The 22,084-nt window shown below is 36.6% G+C and overlaps 1 protein-coding gene across 1 annotated transcript in view; it reads left to right on the top strand.

Annotated features, from left to right (window-relative positions):
• LOC131203457 (von Willebrand factor D and EGF domain-containing protein-like) overlaps positions 1-22,084 on the top strand; it is a 181,398-nt gene that overhangs the window by 107,446 nt on the left and 51,868 nt on the right. Inside the window, exons 10-12 of the mRNA XM_058193736.1 lie at positions 848-1,046; positions 1,805-2,019; positions 4,573-5,396. Coding sequence (XP_058049719.1) covers positions 848-1,046; positions 1,805-2,019; positions 4,573-5,396 — 1,238 coding nt within the window. The remainder of the gene's footprint in view (positions 1-847; positions 1,047-1,804; positions 2,020-4,572; positions 5,397-22,084) is intronic.

A 22,084-nucleotide genomic window follows, 5' to 3' on the forward strand; every position in this document is an offset into this window, starting at 1 on the left:
CAACCAAATCAGTTCACTCTGGGAGGCTGAAGCTCATTTGTAGGAACAAGATGAGTATATCAATGTCGTATGGTAGCCCTTTAGGTTTGAAAAAGACACACTGTTGTGAAGTTCATCACTGGATACGTTTGTAGTCCATTGTTATAGTAACTGTGGATGGTATTCTGTGGCACCATTCACAGTTTTCTGTCAGTTTTTGGCAGCACCTCTCTTCAAACCTCATGAAAACTTCATAACAAAGGGGTCACCAGCAGGTTCTGTCATCAGCTGCAACTTCTAGCTCCTATACATTACACAACAGTTGCAAATACAGTAGTTTATAGCAAGGTTGGATTGAAGAATGAGTCTCTGTCTAGATGAATAGGATTCTGTTGAAGCTCTATGAAATATTCACTCACTAATTATAGCTCTTACAAAGGTTGGTTATTATTCACCATAGATACTGTTTAAGCATTGATTTTGCTTTCAAGAGTATTAAGCCATAGTTACAACTAAAGTATATTTATTAAGATATAGAGGGGGAAATACTGTATATTCCCATTTAGTTTTGTCAAATGTTTATCTGCCTGGCCTATGTCTGCCGTCATAGCAGCCAGTCTAGACACCTATGAGCAGCTCATATGAATTCTTATGCATTCCTAGTTAATAATGCCACTGTGGTATTTTAGGTTACTTATAGTTATGAAAAAATGTTTCCTCATTAAGTGTTTACTTTTTGTCTCCTCTGAAGTCAGCTATCATATTGGATTAATTAAAGAATCTTGTTGTTAAAAGCAAAAGTGTGCAAATCAAACAGAGTACGGCATTCTGTAACTTCTTCCTTGATGTTGTCATTTTGATTTCTTAGGCATTACAATAACTACATGGTTGGAACTTTTGTCTTGTACAAGAGCCTTAGCCGTCTCTTTGAGGTGCATGTACGTCAGTGGGACTGTGCCAGTCACCATATCGCCATCGCCTGCAACTGTGGTGTTGTTGCACTGGAAGATAATGATATTGTTGTTGTTGACATGTGCAACAGGCAATTTCTGGAAACCAAGTCTCAGGTGATAATACAAAACATCAGAGCCTCATCACAACAAAATGTCAAAATCATGAAGTCCTATGGAGGGAAAAAAATCACTGTATGTATATCACCTTTATTTACTATACTACTACTGATGGAGTAAATGTATAAATGGAAATCAAAGAATAGTGTGGCTTTTAAAACTTCATAGTGATAGAGTTCTAGTATTTTTTGTTTAGCTGAATACTAGATCACTCATTATTAGGCATCTTAAACAATGCAAACTGAAGTTAATTCTGCACACCAATGATGTGTTATAGACTTGAATATTACTGTTAGGGTCAGAAGACTGGTTTGACTTGTTTCATCAATCAAAAATGTATGGAATAATATTTTAAGCCATCCTATGCTTCATTCAGGTAGTCAAAAATGGGAGAATTAGAGGGGGGGGGGGAATCCAAACTTTTGGGTGTACATTGGGGTACTGTTACTGTATAGACATTCTTCAGCCCAGAGATCTGAATCCTATGAGCATAATCTGCAGAACTTTAATTTCTGCCAGCTGGTAAAATAGGCGGGAAAGGTATCTTTGTTTATTTTCACTTTTAGTAGAGAAATGGTTATTTAATTATTTAGTGGGGGTGGGTATTATTTTTTTATTCTTTATATTAACCAGAGTCACTGAAAATGACTGTGCGGCCATATGAATTCTCTAAATAAATAAATGCATAAATTCAGGTGGAAAATAAATGCATCCATAAAAATGTTTCCATTCAACGGATTTCTCTGTTTTTCTAGATCTTGTTCCATTCAGGAGCTTTTGTTCGAGCTGATCTTAATGACTGGGGAATGAGTTTGACAGTAAGGGCACCGAGTAGTGACTTTAACAGAACCAGAGGTTTATGTGGTACTTTTGATAGAAATAGTCAGAATGACTTCCACAAGGCCGATGGGGGCGCCTTACTTTCTCACCAGAATACCACAATGGAGGAGAATTTTATAGAAGCTTGGAGGTAAGATGTAAGTGGCAAAGGGTAACACTAAAAAATGAGCCATTATAAAAAGATTCCATATAAACTCCGTAGTGTGCTTTTGTGGTGATTTGCGCAACAGCTCTGTCGTACCTTGACAAAAGTACTAGCAGGGTCCTTCAGACTATATTACTAAAAATGTGTTTTGAACCTTCAGTGTAAACTTTGGAACTACGATGGAAGATGTCTTTCCTATTGTATGCCTCTTTCAGTTAGCACTTTACCAAGCAATTTAATGTTTTTAAAGTAGTAACAAATTTATCTGAGGGCTTAATGTCTTCTTGGAGTCTTTATGTTTTTAAAGGGGGGCATTCTCTCTGCCCCCCAAACATAATTCTGTTACATGTTCTAATTAGCAAAAATCATATCAAACAATTACTGAGTTTATTTATCATGGCACACTTACACATGATCAATTATTTCATTTATTAAAACTTTTAAAGGATTTGCCTGTCACTTTTGGATCATTAAAGTAGTTTCAGCATGAACTATATTCTTACTAATGTTTATTCAATAATTCATGCCTGTATTTAACAAATACTTGAGAAAATGTCATCGTAAATCATGAAGTATTCAAGTATCAAACATATTTATCAATATACATTTTCCGGTGATTGATGGACATGGATAAAATTCTTGCGCATTGTCCTCTATCATATTTTCATCACTTTCTGGACTGTCTAAAAAACAAGGAATCTATGATTCCAGCATTCTTCATTTTATATCCCTCCTTGGGTCTTCAGTTACCAAAATTAGGTATCAATATTTACCAGTCAGGGTAAGAATGTAAAATGCTGTCCATCAAATTAACTGTATGTTTTCTTCTCTGAATTCTTTCTGGTTTCATTGGTCTGTCATCAAATGCCTTTCCTGGAATACTTTTTGTTTGAGTCACTAATATTCTCATCCAGATAACATGCAAGTAGTGCTTCCTTTATCTCATGCATTTCTTTATGTATATATATGTGTGTGTGTGTTGAACTGTATTAGATGATAGTGGAATTTACATTTTGAAAAGGTGGAAGACATATTGTTGCAATATCTGTTTCTGTTTCACAAGTGTATGTGAATATAAAATTCCCAGACTTTAGCCAAAGCACTGCGTATCTTTTTCATCCCAAATCTCACTGCCTCTCTTTCTTTGTAGAAAAAGAGAGTGGGAGGCCCACCTCAATTCAGAAGGAAGCTAAGACCTATCTGACTAGGATCCTCTACCTTTGCTGAAGAATAGAATAGAATAGAATAGAATAGAATAGAATAGAATAGAATAGAATAGAATAGAATAGAATAGAATAGAATTTTTATTGGCCAAGTGTGATTGGACACACAAGGAATAATATGTAGATTAGGCATGTCTAACCTTTTGACTTGCCTGGCCCACATTGAATAAAAGAGGAGTTGTCTTCGGCTCCATATAAAATATATAATGTAGTTTTGTGTGTGTATATTATAAATAAAGTTTATGATCTTGTCGGGCTGCATTATTAGCTGTCCAGAGTTATAGGTGACCCACATATATTTATATGTTTTATTTGTAGTTTTCCCAGTCAATACACTATCCACAAAATATTTTATGGTATTAAAAGAAGGGAATTTGAAGAGAGACTACAATTCCCTGACATAACTTGGCTTTATGGAGTAAGAAGGGGAGATTTGCACCCTGATAACACTTGAATAGATATTTATCATCATAGCTTTCTTAATGCTGTTTTTCAGCAATGCAATGCATGCCATTTACTTGCTGTCTCTTCTGATGGTGTAAAAATATGCAGAAGGGCCTCTCCTAGTAATCTTAAAGTATAGGCAATAACTTGTAGGAGCTCCTGACAGTTCTGAATCCCTGCAGTCCATTTGCTGATTCAGCAAGGTGTCAGAAGAATAATTTGGGGTTCCAACTGGAGGGTTGCACAAGAACGAATCAAAATAAAATCCAGGCATGCTGTGAGGAAAGGAGATTTATTTATTCCCAAAAGAAAAGAGGTTTGCTTGTGGGGATAGCTATAGAGAAAATGAGGTACAAATGGGCTTGTCCTTGGTGTGGATCTTGAGGGGTGTGAGTTTGTGTATGTGCTGGTTTTAGAGTATGACATTTGAGGGGCATGTGTAGATGTTAGCAGTGACATTTATTCTGATGAGCATGTGGTTTTGCTGAGAGACCGTTTTAATTAACCATATTTGTGTTTACAGACGTTCTTCTTAGATGTATAGATTAAGTCTAGGTAACTTATTTGGGGGTTCCAAAGACCAATGGTTGCAAGGGAAACCTCCATTAGTCTTTGGCATACTGCATGCTACTCTTGATTGGTAAACAGAATTTACTTGGCAGATTAGAGGCTGTGCAAAGCAGTCAGAGGTTGTTAGCCATTAAAACTAATAATCGCTTGTTGCTAGTGTTAGAGTTAGGGTTTATATTCCTATTGTTTGTAGTTCAGCATATTGTTGTACATCTTAATTTATTTAAAAGCACCTAAGAATTTGTATCAATGTGAGGTGTCAGACCTGTTAACTCTTTTACCTGTTATTGTATTTTATCAGGTTAGCTCCAGGGATGAGCTTGTTTGACCACATTCCGTCCTCCTCAAAATGGCAGAAGACAGAACGTTTCTGTTTATGTCAGAAGAAGCCTGAACAATACTTGCAACCTTTAAATTCTCTGCATGCTTTTTGGAATCCTGCCCCACATTCTTTGGATTGCTATGATGAGAAAATTTATTACACTTCCATAATTCCATATCTAGATGTCACATCAGATTATGTCATTCACCTTGAAACAGATCCTTTATTAAATGATGAGCAAAGTGCTGCTAGTATCTCTAATCATTGGGAAGATCTCCAAAGAGGAAAAAGGCAAGGGTCTTTGGAATACTCACCTATTTCCTCTTTTCAAGGTCCAACTGACTTGGAAAGTTTTTCATATTTTTTCCCAGAAGATTATTTTGAAGGGAAGTGGCCTAAAGTTCAGGCTACATGGCCAACTCCAAGTGGCCTGACCTCAGCTGAAGTCTTAACACATTGCAAGACATTGCTGGAAAATTCTGCCATAGGCTTAGCTTGCAAAGGGTTTCTTGGCATTCAACTTGACGTGGCCATTGAAATGTGTCTTTCAGATGTGCAGATTAAAGATGATCTCAACTGGGCGGAATTACTTATTCCATTTTTGGAAAATGTCTGTGAAAAAAAGGTCCTTTTAGAAAACGTAACTGAATTTTTTCATTCACCATATGAGATACCTGCTATACATCACAAAATTATTACAGCACTGAGATGTCCCAATCTCTGTAATGGCCATGGACATTGCACTATAAGGGGCTGTCAATGTTTTGAAGGCTATAGCTCCTATGACTGTAGAATTGCCAAAGGTAAGTTAAACATTTTATTTCTTCTTAATCATCTTATTTATTTATTTACTATATTTATATGCTACCCATCTCACAGTTTGAAGTAACTCTTATTATTTCATAGCATAGAATAAATGGAATGAATATTTGCAGTAAGATGTTTGTTGCTCGAACAATATTGCTGGTTAAAATACAGTACTTGATAAACTAATAAATAGGATTTTACTTTTATAAGATGATTACAGTATCTGGTTGATTACTTTGTAGAAGTTTAGAATTTTTTTGGCTTAGTTTTGTTTTCACTTTAGTTAATTGGTAAAAATGGGTGAGATGGTTCCCTTAAATAAATTGGCTTTATGGAATTATGTTTTAGCCTTGTCATTTAAATGCCAATGGAAATATAAGTCTGACAGAAGTATTATGTTAATGCAAGAAAGTAAAGAATTTGTAGTTTACAAATTCAAAGAGAAGAATTAAAACATAATTGAATCTGGCTAACTTATATAAATTTTATACCATACGAACTTAATGAAATAGCAAACTTTTTAAAACTTTCTTAAAAGTATAGAAGTTGGGGGTATTCCTAATACGACAGAGTATTCTACAGAGTCAATGAGAGTCAATGAGAGTCAATGAGATAGATAATCAATAGAGAGTCAATGAGATGGTACATCCTTATGTAGGAGATGAACAGACTGAGCCCGAGGGAGGGGGTCAAAAATGTCATCAGTCAGGAGTCCCTTCGCACTCACAAGAGATCTAAGTCCAGCCCACCTTTAATACATTTGACTCTTATCTACCTTCAATTTGCTTTGGCCATTAGTACTTCAGATTCTTGCAGAGAGCTTACGCTTGCAATAAATTTTTATAACCACTTGAATTTCCTGGATCATCTGATTTCCCTGGCATCTGACATCTTGTCCCTCAATATAATGGTATATGCAGTGATGGGATTCAGCCAGTTTGCACCTATTCGGGAAAACCGGTTGTTAACTTTCTAAGCAGTTCGGAGAACCAGTTGTTGGAAGAAATTTTATTTTATTTTTTTCCACTTTACAGGGCTAATCCTGTAATGAAGGCAGGAAGGAAACATTCTGGTGTTGTTTCTAACCTAATCTTTATTGCCCTGCTTACAGAAACTGCCTCTCTGGTTCACCCTTATTACATTGTAACAGCTAAGGCAGAGCGCCCATCGATGTGAGTGATATTGAGTTGGCCACACCCACATGGTCACATGACCACCGAGCCATGCCTCTCCAGCTGGTCATTAGGGCAGAGAACCTGTTGTTAAATTATTTGAATCCCACCACTGGATATATGGCAGTGTTGATGAACCTTTTCGGCACCGAGTCCCAAAATGGGAGCGTGTGTGCGTGCGTGCCAGAAACTGGAAGAGCAGCTTCCCGGTGCACGCACACAGGAGCCCCAGAAACTAGAAGAGGAGTTTCCCAGTGCACATGCATGTGCCGGGAAGCTGAGCTGCCAGTTTCCAAAGTGTGCATGCGCGTTGATCATCTGGTCTTCCGGTTTCTGGCACGCATGCCCGTGTGAAGACCAGCTGGCCAGCATGCATGTGCCTGCCAGAACCCAGAAGAGCAATGGGTGATGGCTGGCATGCCTGGAGAGATGGCTCTGCGTGCCATAGGTTCGCCATCACGGGTATACGGGAATGACATTGGGAGACAGGAGGAAGAGCTGCAGCCTAGACAACTACTACGCAAATGGTATTTCAGCCCAGAGAAGGAAAAGGGGCACGGGAAACATGTGAGAAAGGGACCTCTTAGTTTTCTGGGAAGTAAAAATAAAGGAGGGGAGAAGCACTTTCAGGCTTGCAAGATTCTGTTACTGTAACCACTATAAACATATAATGTAGCAATACTAAAGGTAGTGCTAGTTCTTATGGTTTATGCTTCTTGCCTGGAGTACTGTACCTCAAAGGGCTGACACTCAATATCCCTCACCTTTCATGGAATAGAGAGGGTCTGAATACCCTCCATATGTGGTGGAGAAACTTAGTCCAAGACACAGATGCAAATTATAAATGGCTTTTAAGGCAATAACCAGTATCTTGAATTGGACCTAGGAACTAATCAAAGGGCAATGCAATGCTCTCAGCATTGATGTAAGACTGATGAATATGTGTTGACAACCAAAGAGATAACCTTGGAGAATGAGGTCATCAGTCACTTTTGCCAGGAGAAAATTGTGGGGTGGGGGGAGGATTAATGGACTGAAGAGTACAGATGGCACTTCAGAAAATGATTGAAAAATATTAAACATTAGTCTGTTCGGAGACTTTTAATTGGTCTCATAACTAAAACATTGAGTATAATCTTAAAACGAAGGAAAAATAGTAGTTTGAATAACAACAGAATGAATTTATATTTAAACTGTGACAAAAAAACAAAGTAACTCTCTAAATTGATTACTGTCATCAATAGGGCTCTTCATAACTTTGGTATTAATTGTACTAAAGTATATCACTGTACAATTACTTATTTATACCCTTACTTATATTTAATTAGTCTGCCATTTTGTAGTTTATTCACAACATTTATAGATGTTCTTTTTGAATGTCTATAACTTATAGAAGTTATTTTACACTTGTTCCAACCATGGAATCTGTTAGGTTTTTTTATTTAATCTTTTAAAGGTGTTTTTTTTTAAATCCCGATGAAGAGACAAAGTAGTAGCGATGGCAAATTGGCAGTAAAATAAAACTCGTGCTACTCAGAATTTATTTATGCAAATGTATATGTTAAACTTATTTCACCAAAAATGGATGTTCCAATTACTACAATTTGTTTCCCTTTTTCTGTTTTCACCTGCTTCAATATGGTATGCAATTGTACCAGTTTGTAGCCAGTGTTCCATGTCTGAAAAAATGTTCACATACATAAATATTTATTAAGTCTAATCAAAAAGCAAAACAAACACAATATGCATATGCTGAGAGAGAGAGATATCCAGGATGGGCATGACAATTTTATATTGTGAAGTTGAAAAATTATGCAGAAAAGTCACAATTTGCGATATCACTTAGAATAATTCCTTTCTAAGACACGTAAATGGACAATTGCACATAACATGACATACAGCATAATAACATAGACAATAGTAATGGATTAACATAGCGAAATTAAAATTGGATTTTTTTTTCACCATTATGAGTTCCTGACAAAGGCACCTATTTTCTGTCTGTTTGTCTGCCTTTGCAAATCTGATTCTCTGAACTGATGGATATCCCACTCAGAAGAGATTTGAGGCATACATGTACAGCAACCAAACAATGCAATCTGACATTCCTTTATTAATTCCCATCCAGATCAATGGGACTTAGGTCTAAGTAGATGTGCAGAGGATGCTGCCATGATTATTAAGCATACCTCTGGGGGACATGTACAATATATGCATACATTCAAGTAATGTAGAAACTGAAGAGGGAGGAAGAGACTCACTTTGATAGTTGTTGCACAGTTAGAAATGTTGTCAGAGCTTGAGGGCAAGCAAAGAGTCAGACGCTTTTGTGTGTTTGCATGTGGCAAAGAAAAGGCAGCCATTCACCTCCTGCATGGACTGCTTGCAAATGCTTGTTGCTTGCAAGCAAGAGAGAAAGAGAAGTTATCAAGACAGAAGCAGATGTCTGAATGGTTTGAAGTTATTTTTTCGCTTAGTTCATCAGAATCCATTCAAATCTCTTCATATATAGAACTCAATTTGAAAAGTCCTTCATAATGCACACTGGTTTTCGCCCTCCTAATTATTTTATAAGGAGCTGTCCCTGATTCCCCCATTCTCTACAGTTTATTCGGAAAATATTTTAATAATGCACTTATGTTAATTAAAAGATTTATCCTAGGAATTGTATACCACTGACTGCAAAACTTTTATTTGACTTATCTAACAGTTACGCTTCTAATCCTTGGCACATAAACCTTTGTACTCTGTAAATTTCCACATGCTGATTTCTGAATTTAGTTCTAGTCAAGTACATATGTTATTGTAGCCTCAAAATTGCAGACAAACCTAGGCAAATATGCCAAGCTGAAAGGAGTTCTTAAAAATTGGCCATCAGACAAAAGACACCCAACTCAAACTCCACTGATTAAAAATCCAACATTCAAGGATTACTTTAAAATCATTTTCTACATGCAGACAGCAATTCTAATTTCAGAAAAGAGCCAGGCACTGCTCAGTTTAGCCGTGTGTGGTATGAGCCAATCACAGAGTACTGAAAAGAGTTAATAACAATTGGAACCACAATAGCTTTGCCTTTCATTATGAAGACCATTCCCTGCTTTTCTTAAGCTTCACTGACATTGTAACAGGCTCATGTGGTGTTGTATGCTTTTGTCCATGTGCATGTATGCCTTCCCCGTTTCACTTGCCTACTGATGCCTGACCGGCCTTGAAGGTGGTTTGTTTGAGAAATGTAAAGCAAGGGCAGGGGGGGGGACATTATTAATTTTTAATAAGGACTATGTTTAACAACTCACTTTCAAAAGTCCTAAAAATGTAACAATCAACTCTCACAAATGAGTATGAGCTGGCACTGTAGAACCAGTCCAGTGCCTTTATCTTTGAGGGTAGAGGTTTGTTCTCTGAGCTTGTGCGTTGGTTTCTGGATGTTTCATTATCAGGCTAGGTATTATCTTCATTGGAATTTAGGGAATTTTCCCTAAATGTTACCTAGCCTGGTAACAAAACATTCGGAAACTAACCCACAAGCTCAGAGAATGAACCTCCACCCTCATCCTACACCTAAGCTACAGATATTCACCATTTACTGCAAGCCTTTATCTTTCCATTAGTATTATTCTATATAGGTCATAGTGGCTAATAACATCCCAAATTTATAGAACATCTATATCTATTCACACATAATGTATGGTTTACTTTAGCCCAGTGTTTTAAAGACATAACATATTCTGTATGATAAAGTGGGCACAAAATATTCAGGAGCCAATATTATTGGAAACTTGGGAAAAAAATTGGGTTAGAAATGTTAAATTTATGCAGGCACAGAATTTAAGGGAAAATTTTTATAAAATGTTTTATAGATGGCATTTAGATCCTAAGAAATTATCGTGTATGTATCCAGATATGCAAGCAAATGTTGGAGATGTAACTGTGATGATGCTATATATTTTCATATTTGGTGAACTTGCAAGAATATTAAGGCTTTTTGGATAAGAATTTGGTGGATTTTACAAAATGTTTTGAAAAAGAAGATAAAGTTCCTGCCGCAATTTTTTTTACTGGGAATTATCACGGACTGTACAGTAATTGAGACTAAATTGATTTTAAATCTAATAACAGCGGCAAGATTACTGATAGGATAGTACTGGAAGAAAAAAGAATTACCTACAATAGAAGAATGGATATTGAAAGTTGCCAATTTGGCTGGGATGGCAAAAATCTCAGCCTCTTTGAAAGACAATACGCAAGAAAGATACTTAAATGAATGGAAAAAATGGATTGACTATATTCAAAACAGATATCAGATGAAGAGATATAAGACTGCCTTTGAATGATTAGGATGTATTATTTCTGATTGCATTGGGGAGGTTAGGATTTGATGAGAAATGCAGGAGTATAATTGAGTTAGGAGGAAAATTTTTTAGCATATGTTTGTTTTATTTTTAACTATACCTTGTGTTTGTTCCGGGAAGTCGGGGGGGGGGTTTGAAGGGAGGGGGGAAGGGGGGAGGGGGGAAGGGGGGGAAAGCTTTTTTTTGTAAAAACTTTTTCAATAAAAAAAAGACATAACATATTGTCTTGTTAATGTACATATAAGTATTACAATAAGTAGTGCAAAAATATCAGTTGTAATAACTTCAAATTAGTTACTAACAGTCAAACAAAAGGGATTTCAACTTTGTAGCTACTTTTTAAAAAATGTTTTGACATTCTTTTACAAAATGACCACTGATACTTTAGTCCCAAAGCATATTTATTTGGAGGAAAATTCAACTGATACCAATACAACTTATTTCCAGAAAGTTGCATTTGTGATTGCAATCTTAAATTATTTTTCCGAGAACATCATGCCTCAGGGGTTTTCAAGATATGAGATAGAGTCAGACAGCTGGTTGAGAATCAGGCTAAGAAAAACTGGCACAGAAAGTCATATGCTCATACAGACATACATAAACACGCACACACATGCACACACACTACACCCACACTGACACTTCTCTCCTTTGAAATAATCCGAAATATCACTACAAAACAAAATCAAGATGATATACAGCAGTCATTACAAAAAGTCAAAATAACATGGGAAACCTTTAGCATTTCCTTTTTCCATTTTGTACAATACACATGAAATTATCCATTATTTTTTCATAAAGAAAGTATTATGAAGATCACTCGCTGACATCATACTTCATTTCTCCCTTTCTCTGCTGCAGAAAAAGAAAAAAAAATACAAAAACAGTCTGTTATAAGAAAATACGCAATTCCCAATATTTCTATCTGAGCTTCTTTAAATGAAATAGTCTATAAAATATGTTTGCACAGCACAAAAACTAAAAGGTCTTAGCATCATAAACTAGGATATACATATGAATGCCGAGCATTCACTCACTCAGCCCTTCCTAACATTTGAAAGATTTTATTAAGATGTATATTATTTGGGGTGTTTTATCTATGTTTTTAATTGTTAAAGTCATGTTTACTGAGTCAGTATGTTGCAGGGGTGGGTTCCACTTACCTTTACTACTGGTTTGCAATGGGAGAGTGCGCATACGCAGATCATCAGTGAAGACATTGGGGCGGATGGGCGGAGCCTCCTGCCGCCATTACTACCAAGTTCACAAGAACCGGACTGAACCAGGAGCAACCCACCACTGGTATGTTGTATGTATGAACATGCGGAATGCAGAGACCAATATGTTGGGTTGCAAAATAATTTCTAGACTTGTACAGAGTGGAATGAACATACGTGGGCCTTGGTTATAATTATGGCATACTGCCCAAAATATACCAAAACTGACTGGTGCTATCCTTACCATTAACATGAAAGGATCCATATTACACAGCTATGAATCTAAATCTAGATAATCTAGTCTACATCTTCTCTATTTTATTAAAATGTGTTATAAAATGTTGACCAAAACCATGATGGGCAATGGAGGTCAATATATATGGCTCATCTATTGATGAACATAATACATGGAAATTGTCATTTAGAATGTAGAGCAATATGTGGCATGACTAAAAATAGATTAAGCTAAATTGCTTGTGAACAAAGAGAAAGGGAAAATTTAATACATCTTGATTGAAAGTGGTCAGATCATGTACAGTGGATTTGAGGAATATATGCAGAGAACTATCTAGTTTAAATTATTACTGAATGCTACAATGTTTATTAAAAGTATGATCTGATGTCAACTAGATTGTTGTGAGTGTGTATGAATGCAGTTATTGCAAAAGTTGGAAATAATTAGATGCTTGCTACATGTTGTAAATGAAACAACCAGGGACAGATATAGGGAAAATGTGCAATATTCTGAATGAATGTGATTGGGATGAAAAAATTTTGGGGTAAACTGAATGGGTTGGTAGGAATTAATTGAGAGGGTACAGAAAAACTGACTGGCCCAAAAAATCAGGAATAAATTAAAATAGCAATCTGTTCAAGTATACACACGACAAAGAAATGAATCTAAGAGCACAATTGGTTTGATTGGTTATAATGAAAATTTGAGAGAATTACTGAAGGAAATAACGTTGATAAAAGTTCTGAATGTTGGACAGAGAATGGTTTGGAAAGGTCAAGAGTGAAAAATGGACATGGAAATAAAAGAATAGAAGTATAGAAGTATTAGAGTGAAATTAGCACAACTGTAGTATGAGCACTGTAAGAAAAATTATTCAAAAGAAGTTTGATTTCCAAATACAAAGAACAAAGGTAGACTTTGAGAAAGAAATAGTTACTTGGTGGTCTGAAGACTGAGATGTATTAAATTTTCCATCATCCCATTGCCACGGTCAGATAATCTTATGATCTGGGTACTATACAGCAGGGGTCTCCAACCTTGGCAACTTTAAGACTTGTGGACTTCAACTCCCAGAGTTCTTCAGCCAGCAAAGGTGGCTGAGGAATTCTGTGAGTTGAAGTCCACAAGTCTTAAAGTTGCTAAGGTTGGAGACCCCTGCTATACAGAACCACCCAATATATCCATAAGATGATGGACGACAGTGAAATGGTCTGCTCTGGATGTTACATGGATCCAATTACAGCTTAGAACTGGTTATAGAGAATAGATTTAGTGGTGTGTTCTGCATGGAAGCTGTACGTATAAATGCAATATCTAGGTTTCCTATATAATGTGTATTTGTGTCTATTGCATAGTTTTACTTTGACATCAAAGAAGTGGACTTATTCTATAAATACATGCAGTCCTTACCTAATGACAGTAATTAGGACAGGGATTTCTATCTATAAACAAAACAGTCATCAAGCACAATATCAGTGTTCATATCACTTAGCAATCCTGGCACTCGCCATTGCCTTCGTGGGATAAATAAATCCCACCTTGTTAAATGAGGACCAACCCTGATCCAAGCTATTACCTCACTGCCTCCTTTTTAACTCCCCTCACCCACCCATCTATCCCACCCTACCCTTTCGATCATCCTGAACTTGGTTGCCTCTACCCATCCAGCCATCCCTGGCTCTACTGGCCCTGTCATCTGACCTTCATTGTCATCAGCATTTCCACTGCTGATGAGACACATCTACACTGGCCTTTCACAAAGCAACTGCTGGCCATGCCAGGCCTTCTTCTGCCAAGGCCATGCATGGCCTTGTCCTAAACATGTGTGACTTTATTGCAAGGCATCCTTCCTGAGACTCCCTTAGCCCTGACCTTGTTTGCTTTTCAAAAAACATTAAACACTTGACTCTTTCCCTAGGCACAGAGTCAGAGAGTGGTATTGGCTGAAATTTTCCCTGCATTTAATGTCCTTGTGTTTCAGGGTTTGTTTTCGTCACTTGTTCGCTGTGTTGTTTTTGTGTAGATTTAATTGCTGTTTACTGAAGATATACACTGTGCCAAGTGAAAGCTGTATAAATCACACAAAGAAATAAATCTGCATTGTAAGTAAGTGAAAGTTTAACCTGGCAGATACATGCAGTAATGGTATAATAGAAATGAATAATAAGCTAAGGTGGAACCTAAACCTCTTTTTTGACATGCACATTTTAAAATAAAAACAGCTGAGAAAGGTGACATACAAAATGCAATTTTTGACTTTTATTTTTGTAGAGCAGGTGAAATAAATATGTACATTTCAATGAACAACAAAAATAAAAAAGAATATTGCCATTGCTTTACAGTTTTAGTTTCCATTCTATCCAAACCATAAATAGGATTGGTTCACTATAAAAATCATATAATGGAGATTAGCCTCTTGTGTGATTAGTTTTTTTTCCCTTTTTCTTTTTTGCAAAATAGTGAAAACAACTTTCTAAATGAAACAATTAGAAAATAGGTATTAAAAATACTTGAGAAGTTAGTATCCTATAGAAGTCTAAGTGCTATTGCAATCCTCTGTATTTATTTACTCATTGAATTAATACCCTGCATGATCAGTTGATTCAGAGAGGCTTAGAATAAGTACAACGAACTAACTTTTTAAATATCTGTGTAGAATACTAACATAAATGACACTAAACAAAAGAGGGTAATGTAATAAAAATAGTGCAATAAATTAAGTCAACAAAATCATGAAACTCAGAACTGTCTGCAATAATTTAGCTTTTAATATTTTCCTAAGGGCCAATAGGGAAAGTTGCACGGGCAGAGTGTTATTGAACAATATGTTATCAGGTAAAAATGTTTGAGACCTAACATGTTTGAATCATTGAAAGAGGCGGTGGAAGCTAACTGTTAACTCACAATCATTCCCTTAAAACACAGATATGCTGCCTGTTCAATTTCAAAATAAAAATAAAAATACAGCACTATGGTTATCCATTGTCTAATAAATAATTAGACAATTTGTGGGAAATTATAAGAAACCATTTGTTCTCTATCAGAATGAATATATAATTCTTTATTTAAACTATCATGTATTTATGCAGCTCTCAAAATTAGGAACTAAGCAGCAGTTACTTAAAACAGTCATTTTTACTGGTTCTTAGAATGGCAATTCTTGATTAGCATAGTTTTTTTTTTAAAGCATCTTATCCAGAGGTGGGTTTCAGCAGGTTCTGACCAGTTTTGGAGAACCAGTAGCAGAAATTTTGAGAAGTTCAGAGAACCAGTAGTAAAAATTCTGACTGGCCCCACCCCCATCTATTCTCTGCCTCCTGAGTCCCAGCTGATTGGGAGGGAATGGGGATTTTGCAGTAACTTTCCGCTGCCAAGCCACGCCCACCACTGAGCCTATCACTTTTTTATTTAAGCTTTTTTTCACTTTTTGTATGTAATGGTATATGGAAATGACTTTAAGGGATGAGGAAAAGAGATGCAGGGAATGAGCATACAAGAAAAGGAAGATTCCCCAATGGCATAACAGCCAGAGAAATCAATTTAGGAAGCACCCACCCCAACTGATCAGGCTGTTAAAAGTGATGGTGGGGGAGTTATATTTTCAGGCTTGCACGGTTCCATTAATGTAGCCTTATAGTAAAATAGAATTAGCTCATCTGGTTGTGTTTTTTATCTGGTGTACCTGGGTGGATTGATACATGGGCAGTTAAATATGAAGTCTCTGCTTCCAACTTAATTTGAGCTTTGCTCACTCTCTAATTTTATTTCAAGCCTATGTTGCAGATATGGAGCAATAAATAACTCTGTTCACTAAACCAATTATATTGTCCACATTTACCTGAAGCTTGAATAAGAAATCTGTTTTGATGGGATAATACAAATCTTTTGTCTTATAAAACTTTTAGGTTAAGCTATTAATGTTAAAGTAATGATAGCCCTTTCGGCTACTGTAGCAATATTGGCAAAAATATCCTATACAATAAAAAAGAAATAACAGTGACATTAAGAACACATTAATAGCACTGCTTAAGTTAGCCTTGCCATCCACCCTTCTTTGTAGAAGAGGGAAAGAGGGTCTTAACTTCTTCACCATGCCCCTTGTTGAAGACATATAATATATACAACAATGCAGGCAGTGCCAACTGGACTATTCACAATTGTCTAAATGGAAAGTGTTGTTTTTTTATTATGTTTTCTATTTTATTTTTATATATGCATCGACATCAGTACATGAACAGTGTGGCATCTTGGTATCATTCATTTTGATACAAATAACAATACTAGTATCAATAATATTTGTTGCATTAATTAAGCTTACATACTCCTAGTATTAATACTCCTATTTGTATTAAGATAGAAACCTCCATTTAATTATTCAATATTTCAATGTATCATACTAATGCCAATTACAATAGCTTAAGCATAATAATATTTCAACCTCTAATCTTTCCATTTAATTCTTTAATTTATTCTATTTAATCAGGACATCCTTACTAATCCTAGTATAGTTTCTATTGGCATCTTTCAGTCTCAAAAGACTATGGTATCGTGCTCTGGAAACAACATCTAGTGTGGCTAAAAAGGCCAATTCAAGAGTGGCAATCCCTTCCACACTGAGGGCAGATACATTCTGTCCCCTGCCCAGCCCCCAGATTTCACTGGTTCTGGGACTGCCCCTTTGCCTCAGCCTGACGAACAAATGTCTCTTCCAAAGAATCCTAGTATAGTACACATATTGTATTAAAATCTAATTCCCTTACTCCATCCTGACAACCACCACCATATTATTTAAACATATATATTAAATCCATCTTTCAACCTCTAATCTTCCATCTATTTATTACTTTTATAATACGTATATCTTTATTTCTACTTCTATTCTAACTTTTAATCAGGCCCCCATTATATTAAAGAAAGAAGGGGGGGAAACCACAAGAAATATTATTTCCTTTCTATCCATCATCTCTTGCCCGTTTTAGTATTTCAATTCTTATTTGATTTTTGGCATACCTCCCATACTCCTCTCTTGGATCTTTGTCTCTATCTACCTCTGCATTTTTACTGTTTAGTCTTAAGTATTCCTCCCATCTCTATTCTCTTATGCTGCGATGCTTCCAAGGTATCTGCCCAGACCCCTATCTCTTTTTCAATGGTATCTTCCCATTCCATTTTTAAATCTCTTAAGACACTTTTCCCCTGATTTGTTTCATTAATCATTATGGTCTTTATTATCTTCTGTTCTTGTTTTGCTTGTTAAGTTATCTGTTCTGCCTTTTCCTCCATTCTTTCTCTTGCCTCCTCCTCTCCTGGGCATCTTGGTCTTTACTCATTGTTTCTTGTAGGATATTTTCTATTTTCCCATCATCTTATATAAATGAGGTGAAGGAGGAATAGGAGGAAACTGATGTTTCATAAAGGAAAACCATCTCTACAGATGCAAGGAAAAAGATGAAACTAAAGTAGCTAGCTAATTTTTGAACTTTAGAGGCCAGTAGTTTATCTATTTAATAGTGCACACTAGATTCTATATGTGGCAAATATAATCTGAACTAAAATTATAACACTAAGGATATAGTGTTGAAAGTTCAGGTCAAGGATTTTGATGTACTCCCAATATCAGGGTAGGGTTATTATGAGCAGTAAGAATCACAAACAGTGCAAGCAATTACTTTGAGACACTAAGTGGGATGAATTCCCCAAACAGTAAAATGTTGTCAAAAGTTGCAGATGATGCAGTCTCTGATTTCTGGCTCAGACTAAGTTATTTTAATATTAAGAGATAGTGGATAATATACTCACTTGACTAACACCTGGGTGTTAAATGATGGAAAACATATGGGAGATGTGGATCCAGGGATAGCATATAAGAATCTGTGGTTGAAGTGAAGTTAAGGTGCCAGCTATGGGTGAAAAGTGAATGGGTGAAAAAGACAATCGAGTGCATAGACTTGAATCAGAAAATTTTTTAAGAGAGAGGGACAAACAGACAGACAGTCATGTCCATGGCATATAAATAATCACTATAGAAATAAAGGGAGCATGATGCATCAACAGACAACTCACCAATGTTGATTTAATCAGAGAGATGAGCCAGAGAACCTATTAACTTGGCTCACAAGCATGCCAATGAAAAAAGTGGTCTTGGACACAGTGGTCTCATTATTATGTAGTCCAGCTCCTATAACCAAAGCTGTGCAATATTCTTTGAGCTGCAGGTTTCCAGCATTTAAAGATCTACCTGAGTGTAATATAACCTGTATCATATCCCAATGTCATATATTCAAGCTAGAAGCCTCCTTGAAAACTGATCATTTGTCTAAATCTGACTGATGTTTTCTGCAGTACAGCACCTCAAATGCTGTAAGCAGCTTTTATTTATCATGATCTTAAACTAGACTGAGATAATGGCTTTCCCTTTTGATTTAATCTGTGAGTAAAAGGTAAAGACTCCCTTGAGTTGAATTCAACACACAATGACTTATTGTACACGCCCATGACATTTTCTAGGCTAGAATGTGAAAGTAGTTTGCTATTACTTTCTCCTTTATCATAACTCTACAACTCTGAATATTGCCTCTGAAGTTTATGAGCCTAGTCAATTAACAAATCTGATAAAGCAAATGTGAGCCAGAAGATGACTATCTCACCCTCCAATATGTTACACTGTTCTTGCTGTATCTGTGCTGATATAAAATCAGATTATGGCCTATGGGGTTTGCTATGAACTGACTTGTTGTGAGCATGTGGGTACACCTTTGAAAAACAAACAGCCATAATCAAGGGCAGCCTGCAAAATTGCACCTAGGCAAAAGTTTAATATCTCTCCTTGCTGATTTTTATATCTCAGTTGTGAAATTAGATGAAGAATTCAGAGGTTTCTGAGGAAGAAAAGAGAAGAGCCCGCACCAGCAAATAGGGATAAGGCAACCAGAGGAAGCGATATAATCCTGAACTAGATAGCTTTGAAATCTAATTCAAAATCTCCTCTTCATTTATTTAAATGACCTTAGCTTCTCTTGCTATGGAGCATCTTGTCTACTGCTTGCTGTTGGCAACCTTTACTACACTGATTCCCACAACCACATCCCTTTCCCATTATGATGAAATTCAAAATTTGAATTTGTAGGAGAAGAATACCAAGCAACTAATTACCTTTCAAATCCAAGTAATGTCTCTGGAGGAAATGCCTATGGAAAACAGGAATCCCCAATTATCTCATTATCCTTGTATTGAAATGTGCGGATCAGGAAGCCACAGGTGTTTGTTTTTTGTTTGTTTTTTGCATTTATATCCTGCCCTTCTCCGAAGACTCAGGGCGGCTTACACTATGTTAGCAATAGTCTTCATCCTATTTGTATATTTATATACAAAGTAAACTTATTGCCCCCAACAATCTGGGTCCTCATTTTACCTATCTTATAAAGAATGGAAGGCTGAGTCAACTTTGGGCCTGGTGGGACTAGAACCTGCAGTAATTACAAGCAGCTGTATTAATAACAGACTGTCTTAGCAGTCTGAGCCACAGAGGCCCGACAGAACCTAGTAAAACAGACTGATCACAGGTTGGCAAAAGAATTAAACAAGGTTATATACCCTTTTTTATTCAATCTGAAGCCAAAATACATTGAAAAAAGATGGATTAGAAGAATGTGAATGTGGTTTTAAAATTAGAAGAACCTGCACAGGTGACTACATTATTCTAATAGCTCAAAAGACAGATGGTTTGCAAATTCTACTAATGAAAATCAAGGAACATCATGAAAAAAATTGGACAACAATTAAATATAAAGAAGATCAATCTAATAACCACAAGTAGAACAATGAGCCTTTAAAATGACAACTAAGATTTTGCAGTGATGAATAGCTTTTATATTTTAGGTACAGGTAGTCCTTGCTTAATGACCATTCATTCAATGACCATTTGAAGTTATGACAGCATTGAGCAATATGATAGTTATGACTGGTAACTGAAGTTACAGACATTGTAGCACCCCTACAAACTCTATGATCAAAATTTGGTCTCTTGGCAGCCTATCCACTTTTAGGACCAAAGTGTATGCTTCAACTCCCCACCAACCTATTTCCCACTGTCTGTGCACTTTTGGCCACCCTACGTTCTACTACCATTCTACTACATTCTACCATGCCTAACCCTGCCATCCCCTGTTACCCCCAGTTGACATTCATAGTTTTTTCCCCTTCTGCTGCTGACAAGGTAGTTGCTGGTCCTTCTCTAGGCCTCGTGTGGTATCACAGAAATCCAGCAACTGCCTTGATTGGGTAGGTCTCCAGCAGGGGAAGGATGCAGAGAACAACCGTCATTTGAATGTGGCACAGATAAGTGGTGGTGGAACTATTGGAACTGCCAAATGGTGGGGTCACATGATATTTTTCACCTAATGACCGCTTTGCTTGGTAACAGAAATCCTAGCTCTGATTAGTGTTGTTAAGTAAGGACTACATGTAAAGGAACCAGCAATCAAGATATACACCATAGACCAGCAGTTCAAATACTGTGTAGTGTCCATACCTAAAAGAAAATATAGCAGAGTGCAGGTGATGGATTTTCTTGTAATACTTTATAGACTTTGAAGAAACAGATAGAAACAGTATTGACACTATTTGAAATTTTATATTGAAGAATACTCCTGAGAATACCATGGTTATCAAAGGAAACAAACAAGGGATTACAGAACAAATCAATCCAAAATTCTCACCAAAGGCATAAATGAACATGTTCAAATATATCCTATTTTGAACATTTTATGAGAAGATCTAAGTCTCTGGAGAAGATTGCAATGCTGGGAGAGGTAGAAGGAAAGAGAAAAAGAGCACAATTAGGAGCAAGGTGAATAGACACAGTTTTAATGGAAATGGTGCACCATTGCCATTAGATCTTGCTTAGTGACTGCCTCAGGCAGCACAATCTTTTGAAGTTACAATTGTGATGAAAAAGTAACTTTGCAATCAATGCTCACATTTATGACTTTTGCAGCATCTCCTGCTTAGTCACATATTTGCCATTGCAGTTAGCTAGTACATGTTATTTTGTGCATGACCTGCTTTCCCATCCCCCACCCCCAAGTTGAGTGATTGCTTAAACAAGCAACCTCTTCCTGAGCTTCTTTTCTCCAAAGTGCAGTGCTTCCCTGGAAGATGCTAATCTCATCTTAACCAGCTCAGCTTTGAGATCTTAATTAGCCTGCAGACAGCTGCTGCCTGTAACTGACAAGACTTTAATCACTTTGAGACTTTCAGCAATTGTTCAGCTCTTAAGTGACTTGGGGCTTTCAGCCATGAGTGCAATGGGCCAACCGCTGGTGTTAGCACTTTCCTTGTGCTAAATGTGTATTTCCCACTGTGTGCAAGCTTAGTCTCTTAGAATCTTGTTTCCTATGCTCTCAATTTCTTATGGTGTATGCTTAGTTTAGGGCAGGGATGTCAAACTGGCAGTCCATGTGAATGCATTACACACAGGCCATGCCCACCCCAACTCCAGAAAGGCAAAAAAAATCGCAATATGTGTTGATACATCACATGACGCGATTGAGTTTGACACCTGCGGTTTAGGGGAAAGGAACATTTTAAAGCAGTGTAGCCTATAGACTTTCTGAAAAAGAGTAGGTGGAAGTAATTGATAAGACATGTAAGGAAATGTATGTCTTATCAAAGTTCAGAACTGGAAGTATGATAGATTGCACATTT

This window comes from Ahaetulla prasina, chromosome 1, assembly GCF_028640845.1.
Source record: "Ahaetulla prasina isolate Xishuangbanna chromosome 1, ASM2864084v1, whole genome shotgun sequence".
NCBI lineage: Eukaryota > Metazoa > Chordata > Lepidosauria > Squamata > Colubridae > Ahaetulla > Ahaetulla prasina.